General features: G+C 50.2%; 1 protein-coding gene across 1 annotated transcript; it reads left to right on the forward strand.

The window, feature by feature from the left end:
• Positions 1-1288: 1288 nt before the first annotated feature.
• Positions 1289-10842, forward strand: UBQLN4 (ubiquilin 4). Its single transcript, XM_009890583.1, has 10 exons — positions 1289-1461; positions 3962-4167; positions 4504-4766; positions 6021-6179; positions 6882-7107; positions 7505-7644; positions 8086-8169; positions 8793-8908; positions 9555-9732; positions 10185-10842. The coding sequence occupies exons 1-10, from the start codon at positions 1289-1291 to the stop codon at positions 10335-10337; spliced, it is 1698 nt and encodes a 565-aa protein (XP_009888885.1). The 3' UTR covers positions 10338-10842.
• Positions 10843-11062: the final 220 nt, after the last annotated feature.

Consider the following 11062-nt stretch of genomic DNA (forward strand, 5'->3'; position numbering starts at 1 on the left):
GGGCTGCCTCGGGGGAGGCAGCTCGTATTGTGGGTCTGGACACTGAAAGGCAGACCCCTCGGGTGAGAGGAGAGGGGCTGCGCAAGTCTTTGGGCCGAAGGTTGGATGGAGTGGAGGAAAGGGAACATCAGCCCCTCCTGCGAGGGAGCTTCACAGGGCACGGTGGCATGGGGCGAGCAGGAAGGGGCTGGAATTTGCAAGGACTGGCCCAAGCGCTGTTGACGTAGCTGTGCCCACTGGGACAAGGTGTCATCAGCACGGCTCTTGGCTTGCTGCACGCTTTGGTCTGGGGTGTGGGGCACGAGGTTACAGTGTGAAGGACCTGGCAGAGATCTCTGGGGAGCAGAGTTGTGGGGTAGGCAGGGGCTCCTTCCCTCTTGGCAGGTAGGCTCCTGCTCCTTCCCTGTTGGCTTCTGAGAGCCTGTCGGTGTAAGTGCAGTGTTAAGTGCCAGCTCTGTGCAGAGGAGGGCATGAAGCTTTGTGACCAGGATGACCTGGGGCTCAGGGCTGCGCTCTCCCAGGCGTTGTTTTTGAGGGTTTCTGGTGCAGAGGCTGCAAGCTCCTCTGGGACAGGTGTGTGCTTCTCTTTCCATTCTGGCCTTTCCCTCTGAATTTCCTCTAGTTTGTGGCTTCCAAATGCAAGCCTTTTTCCTCGCAAATCAACTTGGGAATGTCCCAGCTGGGCTAGCAGTAACAATCTTATTGGCAGGTGTTAATCCCACCCCATCACACAGTAAAGAAGAGGTGTCCGTGTTACGTGGCGTGGCATGCTCACAGGGAATTCGGTTGCAGAAATAGGAATTGGAGAAGACCTAGTTTATTTCCATTGGCTGATAAAGGATTGTTCCCTTTTCCATAGAGCTCTGTCCTGTATTAAATCAGAGTTGGGCTTTCCTTAGGAAAAAAAATCAAATGAGAAGCGACAGAAAAAAAAATGTTCAGTCATTCAGAGGATAAATGGTGTATTTGGATTAGACCTAAGAGGCACACTTGGTCTTGCTTTGGAAGCCTTCAGCTCTTCTTGAGGCAATTCCTCTGTTCTTTCTGAAACTTACTCCACATTTTGTAAGTGTAGAGCTTGTCTTTGTGTTGTGTTTTTCTTTTTTTTTTTTTTATTTTTCCTTGACGCCTCAGACATCCTCAGCAGCTGGTGACTGAATTGGTACCTGCATGGGCTCATTTTGGGTGAGATACTGGAGGACTGTCAGTTCCTTATGCTGTTTGCATAGTGGGTATGATATCTGGAGTATTACCTCTAAATTTCTGGTCTCCGTCCTTTGCCTAAAAAATGCTTTGTTTGTTTTTTCAGTTCAAAGAAGAGATTTCCAGGCGGTTTAAAGCCAAACAGGATCAGCTGGTTCTGATCTTTGCTGGGAAGATCCTGAAGGATGGAGACACATTGAATCAACATGGGATCAAAGATGGGCTGACTGTACACTTGGTCATTAAGACTCCACAGAAGTAAGAAACTGTTTCATCTTGGGGGGCTGAGGGTAAATGAATGATGCAGATAAACGGTGGTGGAGCATTTCTGCCCGATCGGCAACCAAAGCGGAGTACTTGTGCGAGTCCTGAGTGCTGGTTTTGGGGCGTGTTGTGAGTCTGGCAAAGGCGATCTGGCAGGAGAATTCTCCCAGGCTCTCTCCCTGCCATAGCTTTGCCATCCAGCTGTGAGGCTTATTGCTCAGCCTGTCTTTTCCTTAGATTACACAGCTGTGTAAGTTTTTTGGCAAGTACCTGAGGGGGTTGACTCTTCTTTAATGCAACTCGTGTATGTGGCTTCGCGTATTTTGAGCCCTTATAATTTAGTAATCATGAAAAAACCCATTGGAACTTGATACTAGTTCTAACAAAGATAAGTCGCTCTTAACAGAAATTACTTTCCCAATGAATTTGTTGAAGTTGAAACTAATACTCAGTTTTTCTTTCACTTCCTATCATACGCTCTGCTCTAAGCCTGTGCTCATGCTCTCTCAGGTGCCACGGGAGGCATGCCGCCTGTGCAGAGCACTATCTATAGGGTAGAGCAGTGTTTCTGTATGGTACCTATAGGCATGTCTACATGGGCAGGCACAGACAGGTGCATCCCTCAGTGGGAATGTGCAGAGGCTCGGGCCGTATGACCACGTGCAGACAGCGGTGGTTGTTAGCTCAAGTACATTACTGAGGGCGCACCCCGTGGTAGCTCCCGGTTTGGACTCAGCTCACTTGTGTCCATCTGCACCGTGTAGCTCGGCCTGAAAAAGTAATGCAGGACTGACTGCAAGGTCCTACAGGGTTAGGCTTGTCCCAGTGCTGTCCAGTGGAGTAGTGGGCACAGACGGCTCCTAGGAACAGTTGCTGTCCTTTAGGTGCAGCAACATCTTGTTGATCTCAAAACTCCCCTTTGCAACCGTTTCTTGGGCTCCCTGCTGCAGTCTGATCAGAATCCTGGTGAATTAACGGGGCTGTGGCTCTTTGTGCAGTTCAGCTGTCCCCTGGGAGAGCTGCCTTACTGGCTTAGTCAAGATTAGTGCTTTCCCCCCCTTCTTTTTTTACAAAGACAAGCATGTGTATTGTCAGCTTCTGCAGGAGGCCTCTGGCTGGATTCTGCATCTCCAGGTAGCGTGATAGTCTGATGCTGTTTACCGCTGTCTCCACAGCAAACTGCGGTACTTGTGAACCATTTCAAAGGGTAAACAAGAGAGCTGTCCTGGGTTGCTCATTTTTTTCCCCCTGCTAGTAGTCATAGATAAGTGCTTACTGAAGACATTGCAGCCTCTTCCTGTGCTGAGAGAAACCAAGTGACCTTTCTTTGGTTTCCTTCTTCCTTTTTTATTCGGCTTCCTATTTGCTTTGTTTCCCCACTCTCTGTCTCCCTCTCTCTGGCTGCTGGTTTTCAGCAGCAGTCAGGTGAGTCTGGAAAGTGGACAGGGACCTTCAGGTTTGATTTTTAAAGTTCTAGAATAAGAGTGAAAAAGGAAACGGCCTTAGGGAAAGGAATCATTCTCAGTTTGGAGGAAAAAAAAAATCAACAAATCATTGTTCTTATTTACTTGTTGGTGGAGTAATAGCATTATTTGAGGCGAGTAAAGTTTTGTGGTCTAATTTCATGTGAAAGCTCTTTAGCCCTTGTCCAGGACTCTCTGTCATGACTGCAGATGCTTCAGAGAATCTTTAAAGGTTCTCTTTCAAATTCCTGTAAAAATCCTGAGGAGGAACTGTGATTACAAGGCACTAGCTTGGGTTGGTGTACTCAATAAAGCCAATGTCCAGCATCTGCTGCGCTGTGGCTTATGGCACAGTATCCACGTGTGTGTATTAAAAGAAGCTCTAGTCAACTTGTGTTGGATGGAGAAGCCTTGCATGCGAGAGATGGCCAGTGGCAGAGATGTGAATTCATAGCCAAGCTGGCCAGAAATGTTCTGTAGCTTCATGGACAGATGCTAGCTGCCTCATGCCTCGGTTTCCCTCTCTGTAGAGTAATGCTGATCCTTATTTTTGCCCCAGGAGCACTGATAGGAATATTCAGTGCATGGGAGGATTTGCAGAAAAGCATATTCTTGTTTACCCCGTGCGCTAGCCCCGCTGTAACCTCCTGTGGTTTCTGTGGGAGAAGCAGGAGGATTTTCCTGTTTGGAGCAAACTCATTGCTCAAGGATATAGCTGAGGTAAATAGTTCAGTGTGATTCAAGGAAGAGCTCGGGGTAAGACCAGTCAAGCGACTTCATGTGGGCCAGGATAAAATGTCCGGGGCTGTTATGCATCAGGATGGGAGGCAGATTCCAGCAGATGGAAGGCATCTGGGAGCACAGCTGTGCATCTGTGCAGGCAGGAATGGAAGCAGCCAGGGCTGGCTGCTGTGGGGACAACAGGGGAGGCTCAGTCAGTGTGGGGTGCACCGTCTCGTGTCCCCCACAGAGGACTCTGCTCACGGTTCCTGAATCTCAGGAGTTTAATGCCGCCTTTTGTTTCTTTTCAGGGTCCAAGATTCAACATCTGCTGCTTCTGCCCCCAATGCTGCTTCTGCCCCCAATGCAACCCCTTCTTCTCCTGCTGCCCCATCTCAGCCTTCCACATCCAGCAGCGCTGGTCCTGACACAGGAAGCGGCAGCAGACGGAGCAGTGGGTCAGGAACCATGGGAGGTCCCGGAGATGGAGGCCCTAATAGTGCTACATCGATCCTGTGTAAGTGATGACTGGGAAAGTGTGACGCAAAAGAAGAATTTCCTAGGATTAGACCAAGGAGTTGGGGTTCTTGACCCCTGCGGTTGTCTCTGCTTGCTGTAGGCTTTGCATGAATCGCTTCCACTGGCATACCTCAGTTTCCCTGCTCGGGGTGATGCCAAAGCCCTTAGCGAAGCATGTGTCGGGGGTGTCCTCCCTCAGAGCTGGCTGCTGTAGGAATATAGGATACCCCGAGACTAGTGTGGGTGCAGTACAGCTGATGTGCTTGTCCTCTTTTTGCAGCTGCCGACAGTTACTGACTCACGCCTCTCTCCCCGTGTGTTGTTCCCTCTCCAGCTGGCTTTGGCGGCATCACTGGGCTGGGCAACCTTGGGATGGGCTCTGCCAACTTCATGGAGCTCCAGCAGCAGATGCAGCGGCAGCTGATGTCCAACCCAGAGATGCTTTCTCAGATCATGGAGAATCCCTTGGTGCAGAACATGATGTCTAACCCTGACCTCATGAGACAGATGATCATGGCCAATCCCCAGATGCAGCAGCTCATGGAGCGAAATCCAGAGATAAGCCACATGCTGAATAACCCAGAGCTCATGAGGCAGGTGAGTCAGCACACTGGGGCCTGTTTAAAGCATGTTCAAGAGGATCTTTGTGAATCGGCTTCAGTGTCTGCTCTCCAAAGGGAGTGTGTGAATGCCAGATCAGTGATTTCAGAGATCTCTTCCTTCCTGCTCTAAGCCCCCCACAAACAGATGGTGGTCTTGAGTTATGTGAATACTCATTACTCAACCCACATACTCGCAACTCTTATCTCCCTTTCAGGGCTATTGAATCCATCATGTGTTGGGAAAAAAAGGATGCTGGGATCACTTTAGTGCGTTGCATACACGGCTACTGAGTTCTGATTCAGAAATGGGAATAAAAGCAATCATGGAGAAGTGAAGCTACTGCAAAAAGCTTTTTGTTTCTCTCCATCTCTTGATGGATTAAGTTATAGATACAGAACTGTACAGTCAGTATTTTACTACCTGTATCAGCAGAGAGCACCAGTCATAGGCTGGGATCCTAGAGGTCTTGATTTTCTGGGCAGTTCCAGAACAGAGAGGACCCATGTCCTAGAGGACTGGCTGTCTGGAAGACCGAAGGTTCATCAGAAGGGAAGCATAAGGGATGAGTGAGAGCCCGAGTGTTAAATAGCCCTTGACAGGACTCTGCTGTTCCCCCAGGAGGACTTGTCAGGAGGTCCTTCTGGGTTGTTCCTGGATGAGCCTAGTTTCCATCTGCTGCTTAGTTATCTTTTTCAACTGTGTCAGCCATACATGAAATTCCAGAGCTGCAGGACTAAATTGTGAATGATATGTACTTAAGCAGCTCCTCAAATGAGATCTGGATGTTCTTTGTGCAGGGGAGACCCATCAGAAGCCTGGAGAGGGTGAATTTCTTGGTTTTCTTGAAACGGGAAGGATCCAATCTCTTCCACCTTCTCAGTTTCTGAATGCAGTCCATCTACTTTGAGTGGGAACATATGGGTGTTAAATGTTTGGATGTCCTGATACTGCTTAGAAACAAAACAATCTCATCCAGCTGAATTGAGGTTGAGAAGGAAGAGAGCTGAGCAAGGATGGGAGGAGCCAGGATCCCTGGGCTCTCTTTGCTTGGATAAATGATCTCTCTGCTCTCTGGCTGTGAAACGGGTTTAATTATACTCTTTCTTCTGGGAGCTGAGATTTAACTCTTTGAGCGCTTGGCTAGTAGATCAGTAGAATACCACCGGGCTGCTAACCAGTCTCTGATCCGCTCCAGTCTTCCATGGTGCACATGGACCTGAGCTTTCCACATTTTCCTCCTTCTCCCAGACAATGGAATTGGCTCGTAACCCTGCCATGATGCAGGAGATGATGCGGAACCAGGACCGTGCTTTGAGTAACCTCGAGAGCATTCCAGGAGGATACAACGCCCTGCGCCGGATGTACACGGACATCCAGGAGCCCATGTTTAGTGCAGCCAGGGAGCAGGTAGGTGGGGTGTAGTGTGCTGAGCGTAGGAAAGGGGTCTTTCCATAACCCTCGTGCTAACGGAGCAACCTTCCCAAAGCATGGCTGCTCATCCCTGTCCGCTCCAGATGATGAATGCAGCCACTAGCAGGAGAATGTTGTGCAGTGCCTGTCATCTGCTTTTATTACACCGTTTGGTGTATCTGGGCAGAGACCTGCCCTCGCTCCTTTGGTCTCCGAGCCGGCTGGATGCCAGCCATCGCCGCTGTGAAGGCCCCATAGCTTCGTTAGCGCAGCCCTCTGCTCTCAGCCCAGCTTACTGTATTAGCTCAAGCCTGACGCCTTTGGATTGGAGCTGGCTGAGATCCAGCTGGCTTGAAGCACAGGAGGAGTGAGCACAGGTCTGTCTGCAAAAGGCTGTGCAGACATACTCCAGTCTAGCATTACCTACTGGTATGTCCGGGTGCTGATTTTACATGGATGTTTTGAAGCCCTGTATTTGGGAGCCAAATCTAGGGCTGTGGCCACTTCTTGAGCCTGGTGTTTTTCTGAGTGAGGTGTGTTGTGGATTACAGATTTCTCAGGAAGCGAATTGTGGTGGGTGTGTAGCAAATTCTGGACCTGGATGAATATGATCGGCTGTTCACTAACTCGTACAGTGGTGGAGTTAGTCTGACATTCTCTACTGGGGCTAACTGATTACGGCTATTTCTTTTTTTCTAGTTTGGCAACAATCCTTTCTCTTCTTTGACGGGGAATTCTGATAGCTCAAGCTCTCAGCCTTTGCGGACGGAGAACAGAGAGCCATTACCGAACCCCTGGAGCCCCACACCCCCTGCTTCCCAGAGCCAGGCACCCAGCAGCGAAGGGAGCACTGGCTCGGCAACCACCCAAAGCGCACCGACTGTCTCTAACCCCTTTGGGCTGAATGCTGCTAGCATTGGGGCTGGTACGTAAGCAAGAGAGGAACCAGACTGAAGAGGTCTGAGGCTACTGACTAAAGAGGTCACCCAGGCTTCCCTGGAGGGCGGTTTCCTCTGGCATTTGAGTATCTGTCTGTGGGTACTCTCCAGATGAATGATTCTAGCCCAGTTGTGAGCACAAATGGATTACTTCTTGTGTGCCTGTCAGAGGGTTACTTTGGGAACTCCAGGTCCCTGCAGCCCTCGAGCATGGGAGAGTGACAAGCAAAGCACTACCATTGCTGTTCACAGCGATATTCCCTGTTGGCCAGGGGATGAAGTAAAGGCATTGCTGTTAGATGTCATGTTGTATTTCAAGCATTGCAGCTGTGCTCAGGCTTGTAAGGTGTTTTCCTTTGTCTTCTCTTCCCTTTCCCCTTGCAGGCATGTTTAACAGCCCAGAGATGCAAGGACTCCTGCAGCAAATTTCCGAAAACCCTCAGCTGATGCAGAACATGATCTCTGCCCCTTATATGCGGAGCATGATGCAAACTCTTGCTCAGAACCCGGACTTTGCAGCACAGGTAAAAGTGTTGCAGTTGTCTTCAGTTGTCAGGCAGGTTTTGAGCACAGTGCTTGTGAGACAAGTCTGCTTCTATATCCTCTTGTAGAAACCAGGGAGCTGAGTGAATATAGACAGTTATGTTTTATTTCTTGATAGCTTGAAGGCAGTCGCAGTACTGAACCCTGTGTCTTAGCAGAGCCCCTAACAAAAAAGGTGGCTTTCAAAGGGACATGGGAATGGCCATTCTCTTTGCCTGTGCCCAAGTGGCCCCAGATCAGCACTGCTGCCAGGAATTGAGCTGTCCTGTTTCAGTCCCCATTAGCATTAGGGGAACATGTTGAAAGCCCAGGGAGGGAGTCAGGGGTATGACTGACTTGTTCTTCATGACTTAGTTACGTAGCGTTTAACAGCCAGTGGCAGCAACCCTCTGACCCTACCTACGTGTGCTGTCTCTTGCTAGATCATGGTAAATGTCCCCCTCTTTGCTGGGAATCCACAGCTTCAAGAACAGCTCCGCCTTCAGCTCCCTGTCTTCCTGCAGCAGGTAAAGGCCCCTGTCTGGCCCTGTGCTGCTCTCAGCCCCCAGGCTCCAGAGCTTTTCCATCCTCTGTAGGAAAGGGAGTATCTCGGCTGCTTAGGCAAGTGGACTAGGAAGCATGTGGGCTTGGGTGGTTTGGGCTGTGCAAGAAAGGGGTTTGCACAGGGGAGAGAGAAAGGAAGAGCTTACTTAGGCAAGGCAGTCTAAATTAAGTAATCTACCGAAAGGTGGACTTCAAATTAGACTAGTTAAGCTACAGGAAACCCCTGTGTGGACAGTCTCTCACTGATGAGTTTACAAAAACTAAAACAGCTAATTGTGCTACAGCAGCTGGTTCACTCAGGTAAATCAAATAAAATCACTTCTATTCCAAAGGCATGTGCCCCCAGTTCTAATCTGACTCACCTAGTTCGTTTAAGAAATTTGATCTAAATTCTATGAGTATCTCTGTAGATGAGCCCTGCAGTCTGGAGACTTGAAGGAGGAACCAGACTCGCAGGTTTGCTCTAGCTGCAGGGCGAGAGGCGAAGCTCTGTGTTAATTGTTGTTCAGATTTAAAGCTGGTGGATCTCTGGCTGCTGACGCTCTCGCTGTTTGGTACCGCTGTGTCTTTTTGCCTTTGTTCCCAGATGCAGAACCCAGACTCCCTCTCCATTCTCACCAACCCCCGCGCCATGCAGGCGCTCCTCCAGATCCAGCAGGGACTCCAGACGCTGCAAACGGAGGCCCCAGGACTAGTGCCAAGGTAACGAGCGCTTCAGAGTGGGTTTCTGCAGGCGGAGCTGACGTGCTTGATACCAGCAGGCAGACTAGCTGTTGATTCATCGAGGAGATCTGCTTAGGGCACTCTGTCATGGGGACTTCTGTGTGTGTGTGTGTGTGCGCCTGCAGGACTCTGAGTTCCAGCTAATTAGAACTTTCTGCTTGTTTGTACTTCACACGGGAAGTCCTTGACCCTTTCTTTTTGGAGACAAGGTTTGGAAGCCACTTGGTCCCTCCCCCGTCTTTTGTTTGCCGTATTCGGTATTGGCTGAACTCAAGAATTTTATCTCTGGAGAACAGTATGAGATGCACAGCCATGAGGTTGGGTGGGTCTGTTGGGGCAGACTGGTCTGCTGGCAGCCCTCGGGCCTTCTGCTCTCTGGCAGCGTTGGGCACGTTCAGTCTCTGCAGTTCCTTTCAGGCCTGCGCCTCTGTTAGGATTGCTTACTCCCAGCACCGTGTGTGACCGGGATACAAACGCAGCCGGTTTAATTGACAAAGCCGTCCTGTAGCACGGGCCTCAGCGAGGGCCAGCCTGGCAGACCGTGCTGGTTACCGTGCTGCCCGGTACTTGGGGGACACCCAGAAGTGCCAGCTTGCCTCTGAGCGTGCCCTGCCTTCCTCTGCAGCCTCGGCTCCTTCGGCATGCCTCGAATGCCCCCGTCCTCCACAGGAGGAAGCACAATCCCGGAGAACCCCGTTCCCTCCGCTTCGACGCCGGCCAGTGCCTCTCCAGCTGGGGGTGGTAACCCCCAACAGCAGCTCATGCAGCAGATGATCCAGCTGCTGGCCGGAGGAAGCTCTCAAGTATGTAATGCCCGGCTGCATGCTGATACGCTTCTGGGGAGGGACACCCCCAGGGTGAGCTAGAGGCTGTTCCGATCCCACCCCACTCTGGGCAGGTGGTCCCCAACAGGTTTCTCTTGGCTGTGGTGCTTGATGTGAAGTTTGGTGTCTCGGGCTGGCAGGTTCTTTGGGGCGTAGTTACCCTTTGCACAGGTTTGAAGCTAAGAGCGCCAGGGATCCTCCTCCCAGTGCTGCTTCCACCGTAGGTACAGAACTTGGACTCGCTGTACGCAGCGTGGCTGCTGTACCAAAGCCCGTGGCAACGGGGGGAGTATCTCAGTCACATGGGGAGCCCGGAGTGCTTCCGTACGCCTAAAGCTGAGCTCAGGATCCCGGCTCAGCTGCTATTACTGGCCCTGCTGGTGTTGATCTCTGCTGTCTGACCCTAAGGTCTTTGTCCTTTCCCTCTGTAGGCGCAGAGTCCTGAAGTGCGATTCCAACAGCAGCTGGAGCAGCTGAACGCCATGGGCTTCATTAATCGTGAGGCCAACCTCCAGGCGCTTATAGCCACTGGTGGAGACATCAATGCAGCAATTGAGAGACTGCTGGGCTCCCAGCCTTCCTAAACTCTTGTCATGCTGCCCCGCAGATGTCAGCACATGCATCCATACACATGCACCAGGGGGATCTTTCAGGAAAGCCCACCGTCATTTTCATATCTGACAGCTGTCCATGTATTTAAAACAAAAAAAGATACAGCTTAACCCCTGACCTTCCTACTAAGTTAAGATTTCATGTTGAAATGCTCTTTAACTGGCTTGTATGTGGATTCCAGTTCTCATCGTGGCCACAGAGACTTCAGATGTGTATTTTTTCCTAAATATGCCCTCTGTCTCAGACACTCTTCTCTCTCTCTCTAGATGGTAGAGGCGATACTTCTAGTTACTTACCTGAATGATTGTGTTTTGAGTAGCTTGATTTTAACTGTACATGATTCCCTCCCCTAGCCCTCCTTTCAGGCAAATATTTAAAACTTGAGCCAAGTTTGGTTTTTGGTTATTTCTCCCAGCGTCCTATTGGGAATGGATCAAAAGAAAAAAAAAAAAAAAATTGAAGTGACCTGGAAATTTCTGATGTCATTTGTCTTAATGTTCCATTGGATGAACTGAGCCTGTGTCCCTTGTGTGCAGGCGCCTCTGATCTCCTGGTAGAGGGCTAATGTGCATGAAAAAGACATTTGAAGTATGGCCTCTTTACACTCTTGGGATGGTGTAAAGGAGCCTCGATGCCTTCGGGGATCAGGCTTGCTGTTCTTGAACTTGAGGTTGAAAGTGCCGTGCAGAAGAACGTG

Source organism: Charadrius vociferus, unplaced genomic scaffold, assembly GCF_000708025.1.
Source record: "Charadrius vociferus isolate BGI_N301 unplaced genomic scaffold, ASM70802v2 scaffold1158, whole genome shotgun sequence".
Lineage (NCBI taxonomy): Eukaryota > Metazoa > Chordata > Aves > Charadriiformes > Charadriidae > Charadrius > Charadrius vociferus.